The sequence below is a fragment of the Vulpes vulpes genome, chromosome 8, assembly GCF_048418805.1.
Source record: "Vulpes vulpes isolate BD-2025 chromosome 8, VulVul3, whole genome shotgun sequence".
NCBI classification, from domain to species: Eukaryota; Metazoa; Chordata; class Mammalia; order Carnivora; family Canidae; genus Vulpes; species Vulpes vulpes.
In genome coordinates, this window is record NC_132787.1 from 19,779,997 (window position 1) to 19,801,460 (window position 21,464).

At 42.4% G+C, this 21,464-nt stretch overlaps 1 protein-coding gene across 1 annotated transcript; it reads right to left on the bottom strand.

Annotated features, from left to right (window-relative positions):
• Window positions 1-782: 782 nt before the first annotated feature.
• KLHL42 (kelch like family member 42) lies at window positions 783-21,019 on the bottom strand. Its single transcript, XM_025995040.2, has 3 exons — window positions 20,054-21,019; window positions 10,470-10,663; window positions 783-6,023 (listed from the first exon to the last, which is right to left on the bottom strand). Exons 1-3 carry the CDS (start codon window positions 20,923-20,925, stop codon window positions 5,572-5,574), a joined length of 1,518 nt encoding a protein of 505 aa, XP_025850825.1. The 5' UTR covers window positions 20,926-21,019; the 3' UTR covers window positions 783-5,571.
• Window positions 21,020-21,464: the final 445 nt, after the last annotated feature.

Here is a 21,464-nt window from a genome sequence, read left to right on the forward strand (position 1 = left end):
GTTTCTTATGAGGTTGCAGTGTTATTCTAAGTTGGATCATTCTTAAAATTGTATGTATAAGGTGGGCATGTGTGAGCAGGTAGGTTCCTGCACGAGAGGCAATCAAAGGATGGAAAGGAATGGACATCTCTGGGGTATCATCTAGTAGCTGAACCTCATTTTGTAATGCTGCCACCCCCAGCATCCCCCTCACCAGCCTCAAAAGCAGGAGTTGTGGGGCACCTGGATGGCACAGTTGGTTAAGCCTCCTGCTCTTGGTTTTGGCTTGGGTCATGATCTTGGGGTCCTGAGATCGAGTCCCACATCAGGCTATACACTCAGTGGGGAGTCTGCTTGAGATTCTTTCTTCTGTCCCTCCCCTCCACCTGTGTGCTTTCTCTCTCTCTCAAATAAATAAATAAATCTTAAAAAAAAAAAAAAAAAAAGGCAAGGAGCTGTGTTTCAGTTTTCCAGGAGTGAGGGGTGCTTAAAAACAGTGAGAAATATTAGAAGACGGGGTGGAAACAGATTGTGGTGGGCTGTAATTGCTGTTGAATTCTAAGGATTCAGAGATCCTCCTTCCAGATCCCTCTTCTCCAAACACAAAAGGTTCTCACAACCTCTGCTACCCCATGTGGTCCATCTTCCAGCAGGACTACCGCCTCTCTAGCCAGTTCCTAAGCGTTAGTCTAGCCTTCCCTGCAAGTCAGGCGTCCTACACCTGAGGGCCCTGTTTCCTCTCAGCTCTGGCACAGTCCTGACCCCACAGCTGGTACACAGTACCTAATGGACAACAATTTGGATTAAGATTTAGAACTATTTTATTTGAAGAGATTTTCTTCTATAGTTCTAGTTATAAACACAGAACAAATGCTATTTGAGTGCATCATAGGCATCATTGTATTTGAATGAATAGTATCATAATGTTTACATTTTAAGCCACAACTTGAAGACACAATACAACCTTTTTAACAAAGTGTCAGTAATAACAAAATGTAATTGTTCATTCTACAGATTATCAATTTTCCTAAAATGACCACTATATAGGAAAACATTGTAGAGACATCTAAAGAACCCCATTAAGATTTTTCTTAGAAAAATGACACAATAATGCAAATTACATTTTCTTTTTCTTTACTAGTAATAAACTCTGACATCCATTTGAGAAAGCACCAGCCAATCCTACCAAAGTCATCTCAGCACCCTTTTGCTCCTCAAAATTGACCATCTTTTACATTTAATGTCTCCTGTAGGAATGAATAAAAATGGTTATGTCAAGTGCAGAAGTTAGCATATGTCAACTGGTGTGTATTTTATACCGTGTTCCTAAATTAACATGAGAAAATGAAAAATAAGAAATATTCTTATGTAAATGAAACATACGGACAGAAAACCACTCTGATAGCTATCACACAGGTGAAGTTAACTGACTTTAAGTCAGGACAAGTGTCTTAATAACCATCTAGTAATACTTTTTATAGAAGTGTTTTGCAGGCATAGGTACAGACACGTGTACAGCTCGCCTCTCTCCCGATACTCATTTTCCTGATTTTGCTCCTGCTTCTCATGGGATCAAGCTGCTGAGCCCTTAGCCTCATATGCTGTGGTTCCTAGTAATTACCTTTACAGCAGATCACATATAATTTTTCTTTTGAAAAATGAAGTACAGAGAAGACTATGAAAATTAGTGGGGAAAAAAGCATACCATTAAAACAGAAACATAGGTTGTGATGTTCAAATTTAGAGAAAAACTGGTTCGTTATAATTGTTAGTAGATCATGAAGCAGTGAACAGATTGGACCAGGACTGAAGAGGAAGCCAGGCCAGAGAGCCCCAGGATGCCTGACAAAAGCAGGCATCTTTGAGGATACTGGTTACAAAGATTACAGTAAACATTTTCACAAGGCTATAAGCTCTCCCAGGTCAGGGAACATGGCTCATTTATGACTATATCCCTAGTCTTAATATTGTCCTCCACACAATAGACTTTCAGTAAGTATTTCTGGGAACCAGGGAACAGAGCTGAATCAGCTCAGTGTTTTCAAAGCCATTTTGGATGTAATCTACTCACCTAATTCATTCATTCCTCTAAGGCAGGGATGACAAATGAACTTCATCTCACTCTGAGGGATGGGCAATGGATGCCTGGAAGCACTGATGACATGGATTGAGACCAATTCCTGGCACAGAGGAAAGGAGTGCTACTCATTCATAATGCCACCATCAGAGAGTGGTGGCACAGATGTTATATATTCCCCATCCCTGGTCTATGAAAAAGGCATCCAACAACTCACCCATCTTCCCTTTCTGTCACTATGCTGCCTCACGAGTGCTCTGCATTAAGCCACTGCTCATTAGATGTTGGTTGATCAAGAAGGCCAAGGCCTTTCCACTCGATTTACCTGTGTGGCCAAACAGGTAGGGTCATGACTTTACCTGGAAATCTGAAAACATGGCATCCACAATGCTCATTAAGTAAGTCTTTATTGAAAGAAAATAAGCATTTACTTCTAATACCCTTTGGAGAGAAAGAGCTTGTCCATCTCAATACAACTTTAATTGATGTCTAAGGCATTTGGAATTACTTGGGATTTTGGTTCAAAAAAACATGGCCGAGTTCAATTCTCTTTGGTATTCATGCTTAATCTTAATCTATTTGTTTCTTAGTAGAATCCATAACCTTCTCAGTACTTCATTGTTATGACTTAACCAACACTGTTGAAATAACTCATATATTTTCATCAGAAAAACTTTGAAGGATGCTAAGGGGAGAGGCCTCTGAAACCAAGGGTCTTAAGAAGAAAGCCAGGAAAAATGACAGGAAGAACCGACCTCCCTCTACCAATCCACACTCAGGATTCACTCTGCCACTCAGACTATTCTTAGTAAAATAGGTTGCTTCTGGCAGGATGGCTCCCACTATCAGGGGTCCTCCACTAACTCCCCTCTCTGCAGTGGGAGGTTAGTACCCCTCAGAAGTATTTCAGAAAAGAAGGATGAAGCATTTGGAGGAAGGAAGAAAATGGAGGGATATCATCAAAGAGCACTACATTGTATACCTGAAACTAATATAACACTGTATGTTAACTATACCGGAATAAAAATAAAAATTTTTTTTAAAAAGGCAAAGTCCTGGGGGATGACAGGGGATTTTCAATGCAACATTCCCTCATCATAGGTAGAGTCTTCAATACAACACTGGCACCAATACGAGAACAGAGCTAAATTAAAATTATCCTCAAAATGCCAATGTAGCTCATGTGCACGGCAGGAAGAAGGGTGACCCAAATCCACAGATCTGTTCCTACTGCACATTGTGCCTTGCCCAAGTACCACTGGCAGTCCAGAGTAACAAAACTTTGTTAAAAGTCTGTGTATCTTAGAGCTATAATATGCCACAACACGTGCGTGCACACACACACACACACACACACACAGATAATATGCACATATACACACACATCAAACCTGGTTTATAAAAAGAACTTTGTGGATCAGAGTATTCCTTCACTTGGTCCAAGAATCTAATTGTTGGCATTAGGAAAACACATCCAAAGAATGTAATCAGGAAGAGAACTGGTTGGCAGCAATATTACATTTTATATGATGTGGTTATTTACAAGCTAAAGTCAAATTGTCCAGAACTAATTCAACTGGCTAGAATCTTCTCGATATACAAGGTTAAGCTTTAAAAAAGTTAAAATTTGTAGCAACAAAAGTCAACACTATCTAAAATAAATTAGATTTTTAAATATATGCAATGAAATTATAGGTCACTGGAAATTCAATTACATAATGAATATAAATTAATATAAATCTATTATTAGAGTACCATCCCCAAGATGATTTCAGTTCCGAGTTTTAAAAAAAAAGGCTAAGTATTTGAGAATAAATGGATATGGCTTAGAAACCCTTAAGTAGTGTAAGTAGAGTACTGGTATGATTATTTGGTAACAAGATCAAAGAGCTGTCTCCAAGTCCACAACAAAGGCTTGCCTCATTTTACTTAATAGTCCTGAAAAGTTGTGCAAATAGGATTTTTATAACCAGATCCTGATTTTAACTCCACTAGCAGGCCATAGTTGTTAAAGAAACCCTGCAGTGACTCTTCTGATGACCTGAAGAGCTCTGAAGTGATCAACCCCTCTGCACCACATCTGCATGGCGAATACACGCCGGAAGCAGCGGCTAAGTGCGCAATGCATGGATTTGCCATGATTGTTTTTTTTCTGCGGGACTTTCTTAAAGTGAGACATGCTGTAACTGGAACGTTAGAACAGAAAGATGGACTCCAGCTCACGGCTTCACTGATTCCATCACAAAAGATCAGAGAAGTTCAGAAAGAATAAGATTTCTCTAAGTATACATTTTCAAAGGGAAGGACCTATGACTGGCAGCAGCTTTTATTCGTATTAGGTGACTTACTGAAAACAACTGCTAGAGCTTGGTTCCATTCAACAACCAAGGCAAGAAGGGAACCTACCTAAATCCAGAGAAGCCACCAGAAGCCGTACCATCTCTAAAAGAGCCCCTTGTCTCTCCAGCACAAATGTTCCACAGCTATCCTCACCTTACCTCATAAGAGCAAAGCATGAATTAAAAGGTTAAGATTAAATTAGAGAGATGTCTGATCTAAAGATGACAGTTATCTTTCTTACCCAAAAAAAGAGAACTAAGTCAAATACATTCATTAAAAGTAACTCTTAAAGGCATTTTTTTTTCCTTATTTGGCCTTTCCTTCCTTTCCCATTTAAATTTAAGACTCAATTTCAAAAATATATATATGTATATATATCTCCATCCTTTTAAACAATATATCCTCTCTTTTAAACAATACAGAATGCCTAGCCATGCAACTTGTCTAACCACATAAATTTGCAACCTGCTACCTAAATAAAATAAGAGGTTACATCTGCCTATCTATTCAGTACACATAATTGCAAATAAGTTTGGAAAAATAGCTGAGAAGGTTTTAAGCAAGGGAGGGAGGACTGGATGCTGTAAGAACTACAGGGCTCCATCATTGTAAGCTTCCTAAAAGATAGTGTAAATAAAATATCTAAATACAGAACCCAATTTTTAAACCACTGGAAGGATATGTGGGGAGAAAAGGGGCAAATGACAATGTTAATATAAATATTTGTCAAGTATGTGAAGAACAACAACAAAAATCTCTCACTGAAGGTATTAATGATATTTCAAGTGACCTAAATAAAATGGATTTTAAAATGATCTTTACCATTCACATCAGTTATTGACTTTGGCCCTTTACTAAAGCAGACACAATGAATCTTCTTTTTGATGATCAGTTTCAGTCACTGGCCCAAGGGTATCATATTTGGATGAAAATATTATCATGGATTTGCTCCCATCATTTAAAAATCAATAATTAAAAAAATAATAAAGTTGGTCTCTTTTCTCCACATGTTTTCAAGTAATTAGTTCAAGTAAGCTTATTTACAGCTATTGTACATGTGACCTACTTTAACTCATGTTTTCCCTTTAGAAATTGGTCTCCCTTGAAATGGGACACATTTTTTTTTCCTTTTTCTGTCTTGAACCAGGTTTCTTTTAAATCCTCAGTCAGTTCAGTCATGTTTCTGCTTTATTGGGCAGATAAAGAGAGGAAACCAGCAAGTTGTGTCCAAAGGCTGGGAAACGCCTAAATGCTTCCCAACTATCTGAAAAGATGTTGTATTTGAGGAAAACTCGATGTTCCAAGCTGGTTGACAGGGTAACGTCTCTGCTCATGATGTAGATACCATCATTGTGAAGTGCGCAAGTCAAGTTAAGACCCGATTTGGATGTGTTCTCCTTGAGGTAGAGCCACTGCCTTGTGACAGTGTTGTAGGACTGCACGGTGAGCATGTCCTCGCTCTGGCTGCTCCTCCGGTTGGGCCCCAGTTCATGCAGACATCCCCCCACGATGTAGATGGTCTCCTCAACAGATACCATCTGCTGCTTGCGAATGTGGACATCGCAGGTTTCAAAGAGCGTCCAGATGTCGGCAGAGGGGCAGTACTGCAAAATGTTCATGTTGCGGTCTGAAATGAAGAAAGAGGCCAAATGATGACACGGACATAAGTACCACCACCGTCTGCCTAAGCTGTAGTAAACATCGACCCCCACCTGAATAATTTGGTAACAGAGAGACAAAACTATTTCAGAGAAGCAGAGGTTGGAACAACAGTTCTCGAAATGGCTAGGAGGTGATCTGTTTAGATTCATTCCCGTAATCCAATCAGGTGTGTCCCCTCCCTGGGAGGCTCTCAGAATCCAGAGGGCCAGGACATGCCAGCTGTGATTGGAGCATACCCTCCTCCTCCCTGGTACCCCTACACAGTTTAGAACCACCAAAATCCATGTAAAAAGAATCAGCGCCTGGAACTCTCTTCAACAGCTACAGAATTACTGACTTCTTAATACAGACGATAGGCTGAGCCCGAAGAGGATCTACTTTTGATAGCCAACTATACTAAATAAGACAAGTGAGCCAAGCAAGATCTTCAGGGGCTAAAGGAAATCACACAATTGCAAGTCAGGAGAAACCCAAGAAACTTTCACCTATGCCCTTCAAGCCATAGAATCACTTGGCAATTCTATTTCTCGGTTGTAACAGGAGAGACATACTAACAAAGGCCCTTCCCTCTTCCTGTGCCCACTTCACAAGAGATGACTAGTTCTTATGTGGGTAAAATCAGAAAGCAGATCAAAGGCTACTCCAAAATCATCTTGCATTCATAGCTGCTTTAAGGAAAAAATATTGTTTACTCTCTTTTTGAAAAAAATGCTTGTGAAATTTAAAGTATCTCTTTTCATTTTTCCTTTATTATTTGTTCTTTTTTATCTCCTTCTCCTTGAGGAAAGAATAAATGGAATATTTTAGTCTCAGCAGAATAAAAAATGCTCTGAGTTATCAGAAAGAATGAACTGTTTGTTGTTTTTGTTTAAACAACAAAATTCATCAGTGTAAGAGACAACTCAGCTTGGGAACAGATATGTAACTAAGGCGTACAACACTTCCCCCTGGGGGTGAGACACAGGAGGACCCACTCCCAGTTAGCAATGATGAAAGAGCTCCACCACTGTTGCTGGCACCAATCGAGTGCCTGGTAAGAGAACACAGAAAGAACCAGAAGGAGGAACACTTGGGGGGCTCAGTGGTTGAGCATCAGCCTTGGGCTCAGCTCAGTGATCCCAGGGTCCTGGGATCGAGTCCCACATTGGGCTCCCTGCAGGGAGCCTGCTTCTTCTTCTGTCTCTCATGAATGAATGAATGAATGAATGAATGAATGAATAAATAAATAAATAAATAAATCTTTAAAAAAAAAAAAGAACTAGAAGGAGACTGAACCTTTCGTTTATCACATGTCCCCATGCCTGTAGAATTTTCAGAACTGCTACAGCTTTAGGAAACTGTCCTTTTTTTCCACCCACATTAATACCTCCCTACCTTTCTTTTTATTGTAGCTACTGTGATAAAACTCATTCTGGAGACAGTCCAAGGGAGTTTGGTACCAATCTATCAAAAAGTGCTCCTTAGTAACCTAGCTTTCCCTCCACATGAATAAAGGACTTATTCTAGTGAGGCTTCCATGGATTTCTCAGTCCCTGGTCTGAAGGTCTTCCCAGGTCTTCTGTAAATGTTTTCTCTCCTTACCCAACAAGGGCTCAGACCATGATGAGGTGGTTTGAGTTGGTGGAATAATCTTTTCGCTTTTACATTTGGAGGTGATTCTGAACTTTAACAAATCACCCTTCTTCCCTGGAGTGGTTACTGTTTCTTTCTATTGAATTTTTCATTTCCTCAGTGCCTGCTACAGAATTAATATAATCAAATGGCTATCATAAAAATCGTGAATTACTTACTAAATTTTAAAAAGTCTACCTAACTTAAGAAGTTAGCAGGCTAAGAACCCAACTTTGAGCCCTGCATTTGTTCATAAAACAAAACAATTCTGATTTCTTATTCTAAATACAGGTAACTATTAGGAAGTGCTGAGAAGATCCCAAACAGAAGAGGACGGGAATTTCAGAGTACAAGGAACTGTCCTGCCCTCTCATCTCAGAAAACCCATTTTCAACCTTTACACAAACATCCATCCATCCACATCACCCAACCATCCCATCACAGGTATTTGGCTTGGGGAACCCGAGACAGGAATCACCGTGGGTGGCCCAAGTGAAGAAGGTATATTAGTAGTGGCTTGAGAAACTAGAAAACACACAAGCAAGGGTTTTCCAGGTCAGATCTAAAGAACATTTGCTCAGCCAGGCCATGGAAGAACTAGGAAATCTACCAGCAGGGTACTCTTTGGGCTACAGTACTGCCTGTCAGTGTTTCCCAGCTCCTGATCACAAGAGAAGCCATGGGGTATGTGTGCATTATGTCAGCCCAAAGGGTGCTTTCTGTGTGACAAAATCTAGGGAGGAATCAGAATTCTTAGAAATGTTCAAAAGTAAATAACTGTATTTACTTTCCTAGGAGAAAAAGGCACACAGACACACACAGAGGTACATATGCACTCACAGGAATTCTCTGGGGGCTATGATTTCATTAAGCATATGAAGTTGACCGCTGTACCTGAACACCAATATTGAAGGTAAAAGAAATGACTCCTAGGTCTCTCTCTGTCTCTTTATTTATTTTTTCACCCAATTATCTATAACCAAAAAAAGCTAGCAATTATCTTGTCTTCAGTAGAAAGTCACTAGGGAGGGACATTGAGAATAGCTCCACAGTGATGAAAATCTGAGGGCATTAAAAAAAAAAAAAAAAGCTCACTGCTTCCCATGGTCACTGCCCCTCCTTAAATGCATAAACACAGCACCTGTAGTGAGCTCAACAGGCCCCCAAAAAGATATGTTTACTCCTTAATCCCAAAACCTTTGAATGTGACCTTACTTGGAAAAAGGGACTTTGTAGTTGTCAATGAAGTTTAGGATCTCAGGATGAGATCATCCTAGATAACCCAGGGGGGCTATAAAATCCAATGAGGAGTGTGTCTTTATAAAAGACGGAAGAGGAAAAGACGTAGATATGCTCAGAGGAGAAGGTGTGTGAAGATGGAGGTAGAGCCTGGAGGGATGCAGCCACCAGCCAAAGAACACCTGGAATCACCAAAGATGGAAGAGGCAGAGAAGGACTCTCCCCTAGCACCTTCAAAAGGGATGTGACTTCCCACACCTTGACTTCAGATTTCTGGCTTCTAGAAATTGTCTTAGGCCACCAAGTTGTGGTTGTTAAGTCAGCCATAGGAAACTAAAACACCACTCACCATCCTCCCTTCCAGAGCAACTGTTTAGAGATACTTTAAGAAGTGTTACTCAGAATCTTTTGCACATGTCCGTGCGCACACACACACACACACACACACACACACACACACACAGTAAATCAGATGCTCTTAAAACATTTATTGACAGAGCTTCTTCCTCTAATATAAATCCCCCAAACAAGACACATTTGGCTACAGTAAAAAGAATTTTTGGCACCTATATTAGCATGTGGATTTTTGTCCTTTACAAAGTGATATATCAGTAACCTCTCTCCTTACCTATCAGCAGGGCTGGAGAGCTCTGTCTTCCCATATTATAGCATAAAGGAGAGACAGGTTATTTCACTATTTAGATATAATGGTAACTCTACTACTACAATGGGGCTAAAAGTTCCATGAGTCTAGTTATACCTTTTCTGTAAGTTCTGGGCATTTTACAATCAGATAAACCAAATGAAGAAATAAATTTCCTTGGCCAAGAGGTAACTTGGACACAATTGGAGGGAGATAAAGGGAAAGGCACACCTCTTCCTGGTGGCCCACCACTGCCTCTCTTAACACAGTCAAGCTTTTTTGTTTTTTTAATCACTATCATATGAGATGCTTCCTACCAAGAACATCACTATAAAACCTACTGGAGAAACTTATTCCCAAATTATGAACTACCAAATAGCCACCCAAAAAAAGTACAGTTTAATAAACAGTACAACCACCTCCCACCTCTGGGAGGAGGTCAGGAAAGAATGGTCTTGTATTCATGTCTTTTATAATCCTCTTATGATATGTGAACAATAGCCTAGCACTGAGTTTCTGTAAACTATGTCTGATATATTTGCATTCAAGAAGGAAGAAAGTGAAAACAAAGATCTGCAGGATGTTCTAGCCCTAAATTACATAGTGTTAAATGTGTTTGGGAGAAGGTTGGGAGTTGCCCAGTCAAGTCACAAGACAGCTGGCCAGAACAGAAAGAAAACATATATTCTCTTCATAGCATCCTCTACCCCATTCAATTTTCATGATCACACAAAGGCATCAAAGGTCCCCTCCCATCCATCCAAACCACCCTGTAATATACAACTCTCTTCTTCCATATATGTAAATGTCCAGTATATAATGTATTAAATTACAATATGTACACCAAAGTGTTTCTTTTGGCACCCTCCTGCCCTTCTCCAGGCTGCCGAAGCTCATAGAAGAGGACCACATACTTACCTCTGGTAGTATATCCTCCAATGACATAAATTTTTCCCTTACACTCACACGCAGAGAACTCAGCCAGAGGATTTGGTAAGGGTGCCACAAAATTCCAGGCATCCTGCTCAGGATTGTAACACTCAACATTAGAAACGGCCTGCCCACCAATGGCATAGAGTTTTGAATTAACGGCCACAAGCTTGAAGTTAGACCTGAAAGAGAGACACAAAGGTCCAGAGAGTCAGTTTTTTGACCATTAAGAAGGCAATGGCATAAACTGCTAAAGCAGAGTAAGGAATGTGTTGGATATCCAAAGAAAATTAGCTCTCCAAGAGCTGGATGTCCATTCTGCCTGGGGACAGAGGAATGACCAAATGACATCTCAAGTATCACTCCAACCCCAGAATTCACAAGAATGATACATTTTCCAAATGTTACCAACTGAAGATAAGCAATTCAATATAACCAAGAGTAGTCTTGCTTAGCCTTATGCCAAGAACCAAAGATATTTTGTGGGAGCAAGTGCCAAGGGAGAAATGCATAACCACCTCACTCCCCTGTCTCTCTACTCAGAATGTTTCCCATTCTTCCTACCTAGTGGATAGGCTTTATGTTAGGTACACACTAGCACCTCCTACACAGACAGGCATATGCTAAGGGTGGTTGCTAAAGGGTGGTTCAGAGAGCCACTTACCACAAGGGCACCTAGGCAGATCACTCACTCCACTTCCAGTCTGAGGGCCTCTTATATATTGTTTCACAACAAATAATGTAGGGCTACATAAGCACTGAACTAATTAAACATATTCTGATCCAACACTCTTCGAGTATTTACACATATTAACAAATACTTAAATTCACAAATGCTCACCTACCATAATAGAAAATTATTTTAAAAAGAGAATCTATTGGTTTTAAGCCCCATACTCAGTAATACAATTAAACAGTTCTCAGGATTCAGAGGCTAGATAAAAAAAAAAAGTCTTACAATTTTTTAATTGAAAAGAAAAAATTAATTTGTTTCAACACAGCATACAGGGATTAATGGACTCCCTGAAGGCCAGACGAGATAAACATTTAGGCCAGTCTCCCTGATACATGCAGCAGTCTCAAGTTTATAGGAGTGTGAGCAGAGAGCATAATGCAACAGAAAGACCTGAAGCACAAATCAGGAGACCCTGGCTCAGACCCCACCTCTGCTGATTACCAGATACCTTACCCTGGCTCAAACATCCCACTTCGCCATCTCTGGTATGGGGCTAATACCCATCACAGAATGGTCAAGACAATTACAGCAAACAGTTTATCAGCAAGTACTACACTGAGATAAGATGCTATCATTATAATTTCTCCGTTTTCTAGTGTTTGAAATAAAGAAAGTAGACCAGGTCAACTTGGAGGCCACATCTAGCGCCAACACAGCGTTTTCAAAAGTAACAATATCTTAAGAAATAATGGGTGTAGAGGCCACATAGGAAAAACACATGTAAGAGGGTAGACGAAGAAGAAACAGGGAATGAGTAGTCCATTTATGATCTCCTAACAGGTGCTTAATCAACACTGATGCATAATGACATAGAACATGTTGGTAATAGCCACCTACTAAAACAGTAAGATGTTTTCAAAGGTGCCTGTAATGTGTACATTTAAATGAGTTTTAGTTTTGTTTTGTTTTCCAAATCAGAGAATGAACAGAGTACCTTTCAATAAGAACTTCATATTGTCCATTAAACAGAGCCAGGCATTCATATTTCATGCCAACAGACTTTGCTGGGGTGGCAGTTACTGGGGGGTCTGGTTTATGTTGCTTACTTTTCCTGCTGCCAATGGTCCTTAAAACCTGACCATGATGCCCTCTCTATGTGTGCAAATTTGGGGAACCAAAGGAAATAAAGCTTGTAAATAAGCACTAAATTTTACCAGCCCGCAATTTGTTTTTGCTCCCCAAAAGTACACAGATAGTAAATTTTGTAAGATCAAAACAGTTTTTAATATTCATCCAGCATAATCATTTGTTCTAAGTAAACATGTAAGGGCTGAATGAATAGGCATTTAAAAGTAAACAATTCCATCTCTCCAGACCCCAGCATGCTCAACTTCACTTGGAGAGAAGAAACTTTTCAATACTGAAATTGAGATGAAACTGCCACCCCGAAACACACCACTTAATGAAGAGGCATACTGCTAAGGATTAGGAGCCCAGGTTTAAACAGGGAAATCTCAGCTCCATTACTCAACAGCTATGTGACCTTGGACAAGTCACTGAATCTCCATTCATCTGAGCCTCAGTATCCCCATCTGTGAAGTGGGGAAAAGCATAATGTCACACATAGTAAGAGCTATAAAGGGGAACACTTGCAGAGAGGGGTCAAGAGAGGGAATGTTTTTCTGCATGTCATAAGCCTAAGTTTCGTTTCGTTTCTCTTCTTTTTTCTTTTCTTTTCTTTTCTTTCTTTTTTTTCAAAAAGATTTTATTTATTTATTCATGAGAGACACAGAGAGAGAGGCAGAGATATAGGCAGAGGGAGAAGCGGGCTCCAGGTAGGGAGCGCGATGTGGGACTCGATCCCGGAACTCCAGGATCAGGCCTTGAGCTGAAGGTAGATGCTTAATTGCTGAGCCACCCAGGCATCCCATAAGCCTAAGTTTCTTAACTCTGAGTGGGTCTGTTTCTCATTTGTTAACTGCAACTGTCACTAGCTGTAATGTACTCTAGAATTATGCGCAAAGTTCTCTCTTATTCATAAATACTTGCCACGTAGCCCCTCATTTCCTACTTTCTGAAAATAACTCTTTCACTCTTCACCTCTTGAATGGTGAAAGTATGAATCTAAGCTAATTGATTTTTTTTTTTTAAAAACAACTATCATCCCTAGTGTTTTCTTAATATTGATCCCTGACATACTACCTTCAGGGGATAAAAAGAAGAATTTTTAAATCAAATAATGATGTGTTGTAGCTACATAACTGACTGGCTTACAGTAAATAGAAATAAAAGTAAAAAAAATAGATGCTGATTTAATTACTACTCCATTTCAAGGTAATAAAGCGCTCATTAAATCCTTAAAAACTAAGTGACATGAAACATGCTGAACACTGGTACACAGATGGACAGTAGCTGTATACAACTGCAGGGTGGCAGGTGACACAGAGGCCTGAGTGGCTTCGAGTGCTGGTCCCATAACTGCTGTGCAAGGTAACTGAACTCACTGAGCCTCAGCTTCCCCTCTGGGGAGATGGAACCAAGAAGAGTACTTACCTCAAAGAGAGGCTGTGAGCATGAAATAGGAAGTGACATCTAAAACAGTGTCTACAACATGCGGCCCAGAGTAAGAGCTCAAGAAATACAAACCATCCGTAGAATAGTTTGTTACCGGTAGAGTAAACATCAGAGAGAAATGGCAAGATCTTTTCTCACAATGGCAAGATCTTCTCAACTACTCAGAAGAGGATTATACAGTCTGTGGAGCACTTGGGTGTTTGTGTCCCTTCATTCCCCTTCTGCTACTTCCACACAAATTAACCTACCCTGGGGACCAGGAAGGGGAGAGAGCAAAAGTTAGGAACAGAAATAGTCAAGGTTGCTACCTACCACCATGTCTGAGAAACCAGAGCACACAAAGCAACTATTGGCCAAAATCACAGTGGGCTGGGGAGGAGGGGGGCAGGGGGGGGGAGTAGATACATAGTTTTCTTTCCTTCACAGTATTCTCAGACTCCACTGCAATGTTAACCAGAGAGGACAAAATCTCTCGAGGGTTCCATGACTCTAGACATGCCCTAAAACACTAAACTTTCACTCAGAGGAAAAGGGGACAGCTAAGGCTGACAACTGTAATTCCATCTCTGCCAGGAGACTTGTTTCACTCTCTCCCGGCCTTGCTGTATTCACACTTGCTGTATGAATTCACACAGCAAGTATGAATACTTGCTGTATTCACACACAGAACAATTTCAGACCAAAAGTGCAGGGCAATCTAACAGACTAGAGACGTCCGAAATAGAGAAATTAATGAACCGACTGTTGCGACAGTGGCCAGTTCCTGCCAGTTATCACCAATTATAGTGCGAAAGGAAGGCAAGTAATTTTGTGGGCACAGAAGCTTATGTGAAGAGTTATGTCCTGACAATTCCTGAGATCAAATCTACATTCAGATCACTGGGAAGGATTGCATACCTGGACTTCCAAGCATCCTCTCAAAGAGTGCTATGTACTTAACATTGCCATTTTCAAGTAAGTGTGCGGGCACACCATTAACATCTCTTTCTTTCCTTCTCTTCCTTCCTTCCCTCCTTCTTTCCTTCCTTCCTTTCAGAGAGGCAGGGCACTACTGGTCACACAGCACCATTTTCTCCAGGCACTACTGGTCATATAGCACTACTACAGAATCTCTCAATCCTAGGGTTCCTGCCTGTCCTTTATTATTTAAGTTTCTGAGATCACCATCCTATTCAGTCCCTGGGGAAAGTGGGCTGCTCTGCATATGACCCCTTTGTCAAAGTAAAACAGCACAGGTACTTCACAAAGGCAGTGAATCAAGGCAGCATGTGTGACCGGAGGCCAAAATCTGCTTATGCTTCTAACTTTCCTCTGATGTTTCCAGAAACTGTGTTAGACACATTACCCAGGAATAATCCCATTCTAGGTTTCATTTTTACTTGTCTCATCCATCTAAACTCAATCATGAACTCCTTGAGAATAGGAACCATGTCATCTTTGTTGTTCACCCAATAGTGACTAGAAAGATGCTGGACAGAAAGGCTGTGGTGAAGCTGAAATACATGTAACGAAATTTTAAAAAGCAGCACAGGACCACAAATTGTATGTGCTCCACTTCTTGGAAGAAAATAATTTCTAAGAAGAAAATTTAAAAGTCTTCATGAGGATGGTCACTGCCAGTCTATAAGCCAAATTGTAAATATTCTAAATGTTTATATCTAGTCAATGGATATTTACATTTTGCTTACTCTACTTATTACACACAACTTAGCAATTTACTTAACTTTGTATGCCTCAGTTTCTGACTCTGTAAAATGGGAACTTGCCTGATACAGTGTATGTGAAGAGTGAGATAATACACCCAAAGCAGTAAAAACAGTACCTAGTACAGAGTAAATGTTCAATTAAACATTAACACTTTTCAGCTATTCTAAATAACTAAAATGACTGTTACAAGATAAAAATACAGTAATGTCACATTTTAAAAAATAAAATAACATTCACTTTTATTATAATAATGTATAATATATTCCATAATTCAAAATAACCATGTATTTTAAGCATCTGTTATTTGTTGGACACCATGTTAGCAGTAAGCATATACATAAGGACTGAATTGGCCCTCATCAGAAGGGAGAGAAACAAACAGAAGCAGAAAATTTCAACTGAAGGTGGAGAGCATGCCAGAGAAGCACAGAATTTGAATATTTAGCCCAACTGAGAGTTTAAGAAAGGATTCCCAGTTGAGTTGATGTCAGATCTGAGTCACAGTAGGAGAGAGATAAAGAAGGTTACAAATTCCAATATGGAATCCAATTTTAAAATTTGGTGGGAAAAGATACTGTGCAGAAAAAAAAAAAACCCAATAACTCAGGGTGCTTGGCTGGCTCAATCAGTAGAGCATGTGACTCTTGACCTCAGGGTCATGATTTCAAGCCCAACATGGGGGGGGGGGGGGCTACATCCTGCTTAAAAATAAATAAATAAATGTTTTTAAAAAAGAAAAAAACAATAACTAGAAAATACCTGAGAATACCTGTAATAAAAAAAATATACAGACTATACAAAGATAATAAAAGAAGCCTTCCCTGAAGGACTGAAGACCTAAGTAAATACATGGAAAAACAAACCATTTTTCCAGCTGCAAAGTATTATGAAACTATGAATCCTCCCCCAGCTACTGATAAATATAATGTAATCCCAATCAAGATTCCAAAAGGCCTTGACAAACTTTCTAAAGTTTACCTGAAGGAGACAATGTACAAAGAATAGATAAGAGAATCAAAATAAAACAGAGCAAACAGATCTCGGCTCCATGAACAATAAAATAGTTTACCAAGCTACAATAATTTAAAAGTATGTAATTGATAAAGGAATGGCCAATCTGTCAATATAGAAACAGGAAAATTAGTATCTGATAACTGGTCGTGCAAATCACAGGGAGGATTGAGGCCACTGGGACATTTAAAAAACATGTCATAACCTTACTTTATACCTTATATAAAAATAAACTCCATACAATTCAAATACAAATGTAAAAAGGCAAAAATATAAAAGTAATGTAAATTACTTTTATCTAGATGAATATTTGTATATTCTTAGCTTGTAGAAGCCTTTCCTATACAAAATTAAAAGCTAATAGGAGGTACATGACACATTTGACTATAAAAAATTTTAAATTTCTTCATATAATACACTATAAACCTGAGGTCCAATACTGGAGGCTTGCAATATTATCCTGTAATCTGTTTGGTCTGCAAGGTGTTTGTTATTGTTGACGTTGTTTTTTTTCAATGAAGCAAGCTGCCAGCATTTAAAAATCTGATATCTTGGTTGGCTGGCAACACCATTCCTCACTTCTAGGTGGCAACAAGTGGTGGCTGCGAGGTGGAGCCCTCTTGTGGTGGTGGGGGTAGCTGTCTGGTTCAAGGTAACTCCAACCCACCCTTCTACTCCTTGACTTCACCTGCCTGGGCACTTTAGGGACTTCATTTTTGAGGCCTTACGATAAAATAAAGGCAGGGGAAAAACATGTGCAACATTACCTAAGAGACAAGCGATTGATTCTACATATGTAAACAGAACTTCTAAAATGAATGTGAAAAAGATTAATCAATTTTCTTTTTAATTGGCAAAGGCCATTTACTAAATATATACAAAAGGCCAATAATCTTATGAAGGGAAAAATTTCTATTTTAAGCAGAAACACACCAGTGTTTGCGCACTGGATTGGTAAAAATAAAAAAATGATGATAATATCTTGTCTTGGCAAAAGTATAGGAACTGGCAAGCTCAAACACTGTTGACAGGAGAGGAAATCTGAAAATTTTTCTGATGAGCAATTTGGCAGGAGCTACCAAAATTTAAAACGTACATGTACTTTGGCCCACCTTTCCAGGGATTCCAAGGGTTGACCATACAGGACTGATATATGCCTGCTAAGACTGACACACATAGGACAAGATGTCCACTATAGCATTGTTTATAATGGCAAATAGAAGCAACTTTAATGTTCCTGAATAAAGGAAGGGCTGATTACATTATGGTAGAGCCATAGGAATACTATAAAGCCATTAATGAGAGTGAGATAGCTCTCCATTTGTTGATATAGAAAAAAAACTCTCAAAGTGGAAATATCAATGGTCATAATAATCAGCACAGCCTAATCAGCTTTAAGGTAAAAAGATATATAAGATGCATACACACCCCTACGTGTACATGCATATGTACATTTTTCCCTGTTAACAATTATCAACATATTTGGTTTATATAAATATACATTTATAACATAGATTTATAAATGTATAATATATAAATATATGTCCATAGATACTCATATTTTTTATTTCTGTGGCTTTTTCACATCATTGGCAATTTTTCTAAGCATGTATTCGTGCATTACTCAAATACTTTCCCACACCCCCCCCCCCCCCCAGAGGACAGAAAGGATAGTCCTATGAAGAAAAAGAAAAAAGAGAAAAGGGGATCCCTGGGTGGCGCAGCAGTTTGGCGCCTGCTTTGGCCCAGGGCGCGATCCTGGAGACCCGGGATCGAATCCCACGTCAGGCTCCCGGTGCATGGAGCCTGCTTCTCCCTCTGCCTGTATCTCTGCCTCTCTCTCTCTCTCTGTGTGTGACTATCATAAATAAATAAAAAATTTAAAAAAAAAAAAAAAGAAAAAAGAGAAAAGGACTACCAAGGATTTGTAAAGAATGAAAAGGGGGCACTTGGGTGGCTCAGTTGGTTAAGTGTCCTACTCTTGATCTCAGGGTTGTGAGATTGAGCCCTGCATTAGGCTCTGAGCTGGCTATGGAGCCTGCTTAGGATTTTCTCTCTCCCTCTGCCCCTCCCCCTTCTCTTAAAAAAAAAAAAAAAGGAAAGAAAAAAAAGAATTCTGTGAAGTGTGTTAGAGTTTGAGCTGGAGTTGGGGGCGGGGAGCTATTGAACACCAGTTGAAGTAGTTGGGAGATATGTGTGTGGAGGTGACAGGTCCTGGGCCTTCCACCCCTAATCCAAGTACCATCCATAACCACTGAATATTCCTTTCTTGCTTCAATTAAAGCTCTTAGAATTTGTTTTAAAATAACACATCTAATACCAAATTTTAAATACAGTATCATCTCAGTGGTATAAATAATACACTAAAAAGGGGTTGGAAGAAAACATGCCAACCTGTAGATGCTATTGCCTCTGTGAAGGAGGGAGTAGGAGTGAGATACTCTGTTTCTTGATTCTTTTCCATTTTTCCAGTTTTCTAGAATCATTATTATTTTTATCATCAGAAAAAAAAAAGAACATTTTCCATAATGAATTTCATGTTGTAGTAGAAATAAAGCCACCGGCTTAGGGTACCCTTAAGTCAAGTCAATGGTCTTCCCATTCCTGTTATGGCTTTCTTTGCCTGGTGGAGAGTCCCCCAGCTACTTGCTCCACACTTCAGGGTGAGGCTCGTGTGGATACAGGTAGATGGATACAGGTAGACCAGAAGAAAGGGTATTCCTGTCCCTCCATGGGTCACACTGATTCTTCTCCCCACTTGTATGTGAATGGCTCCGGGCCATCTTGACGTCTACCATCTTTCCTGCCTACCACGTCTCCCTGTATCTGGTCTGCTCTTTTTATCCCCCGGTTCCTTTCCTAGCTCCATTCCCTTCTCTCCCTCCCTTCCGCACCTCCTTTTCCTGTCTTCCAGTCCCCCAAGGGCCTGTTGGGAGGGATCTGAAGATGGGAAGGGAGAAGGCTGGGTGGACTGAAATGTTCTGTAGGTCACCACTGCCAGGCTCAAATTTCGGGTCAATGAGACGAACCTGTCTGCGAAGGAAAGGAGATGCCAAAGAGAAAATAAAGAATCAGAAAGACAATCCTATGTATGATTCTAATGGTCATGTCCTGGTCACAGATTGGGGCCCCAGTGTGGAAAGCTTCAAAGTCAGTAACAACAACAAAGTCTTCCCGAGACAGCGTTACAGGTCACTGCCAAGTGTGTCACTGTAATCAGGACGAGAGCCTAAAAAATAAAAAAATAAAAAAAATAAAAAGGGAAAAAATGAAAACAGACTTTTAAAAGTTTTTTAAAGTATGCTTCGAGGAAACCACAGACATCTTTCTCTCCACGGGGTAAGAGGCAAAAAAGGCAGTTTGCCTGTAAGCGCAATGCCTGCAAGGAAACTACTCAGCCAGGTGACCTCACTGGGGGGGGGGTTGGGGGGGGGGTCACGTCTTCCTCGCAAGTTCGCAGCTGCCAGAGTCAAGGCCACCAACAGTCCTGAGGATGTCATCCCCACACCTCGGCGCCACCTCCCCTGCCTGCCCAGCGATCAGGAGGGGAATGGGCTGGTGAATGAATGGGGCCGGGAAGGGAGGGGCCCTGCAGGGTACTCACCTCTTCTGGTTCATGGAGGCCACCTGGAGCCACTCGTTGGTGCTGGGGTTGTAGGAGTGCGCAGCCGAGATCTCCTGGCTCGTGATCCTGTACCCGCCCACTATGAAGAGGTAGTTGTCCAGGATGGCGGACCCGTAACCCCTGACGTTCACCAGGTCGGGAGGAAGGTTGTTGGCGAGCGGGAACCAACGCTCAGTCATCTCCTCGTACCTGAGCATGGACGGGGGCTCCCCTTGGTAGGGGTGAGGGGCCAGGGGCCCCCCCAAGAAGTCCCCCAGGGCCACGAGGACAGGAGTCCCAGCCATCCGGGCCTCTCTGAGCCTCTGCTTCAGGCTGCCGTCCCCGGGGCCTTGAGGAGGAGCCCCCAGGAGGTGGAACTGGGGCTTGCACAGCACCTCGTGGAAGTGGACGACCATGAAGCGCAGGCAGGCCTCCTGCAGGTCGGGCAGCCCGTACACCTGCGCCAGGCGGTACAGCTCCAGGCAGTTGGTGAGCCGCACCTGCGACAGCAGCAGCTGCAGCAGCGACGTGACCTGGAGGAAGGAGGCCGCCTCCACCAGCTCGGCCAGCAGGCTCGCCTCGTCCATGTCCTCCTCCTCCGCCACCCCGCCGCCCTCGTCCGCCCGCGGGGCCAGGAGCCAGCCCTCGCGGGCCCCGCCGGCGTTGATGAAGTCGAGCACCAGGCGCAGGCCCGGGGCGCTGAGGCCGCGCAGCTGCTGCACCTCGGGGCCGCCGGCCTCCTGGCTCAGGGCCTCGCGCATGCCGGAGCGGTAGAGGGCGCGGAAGTAGTCGCTCTGCTCGATGAGCTTCCTCTTGCTCACCGGGTAGCAGCGGTCCTCCAGGCGGATCTGCACCATCTCGTCGGCCGACATGGCTGGGGGGCCGCGGGCCGCCGGGCCGCCCGCCAGCGCCGCGCTCGCCTCCCCGCCCCCACGCGCTCGCCGGGCTCCGGGTGGGGCGCGCCGAGGGATGGCGCCGCTGCGGAGGACGGAGGCGACGGGGGCGACGGGGGGCGACGCGAGGCGGCGCGAGGCGACGGGAGGCGACGGGCCGCCGCCCGCGCCCGCCTCCGCCTCCGCCTCCGCCCGGCCGATCTGGGTCGCGCCGGCGCCCCCGAGGCAGCCCCTCCTCCCGGGCCGGGGGGCGGCGGCTCAGCCTCGCTCCGCCGCGGCGGCGGCCCTGCCCGCCTGCTCCGCCCCCGCGCCTCGGAAGGCCGGGCGGGCGCGCGCCGCGCGCGGGGAGGCGGCCGCCGTGCTCGGCCGGGAGCTGCGGGCCGCGGCGGCCTCCGGGGCTCCCAGCCCCCAGCCCGCGGCCGCCCCGCACGCCGCGCCGCCCCCCTCCGCCCGCAGGACCCCGCCCGCGGCGCTGCCCGAGGCCGCAGGCAGCCCGGGCGCTCGGTCGTCCACGCCGC

Coding starts and splice junctions, on each gene's coding strand:
- KLHL42 (XM_025995040.2), bottom strand. CDS start 20,925: ATGTCGGCCGACGAGATGGTGCAGATCCGCCTGGAGGACCGCTGCTAC. Junction 10,664..20,053: donor GCCTCCATGAACCAGAAGAG/GTGAGTACCCTG, acceptor TCTCTCTTTCAG/GTCTAACTTCAAGCTTGTGG. Junction 6,024..10,469: donor TGGAGGATATACTACCAGAG/GTAAGTATGTGG, acceptor TCTTCATTTCAG/ACCGCAACATGAACATTTTG.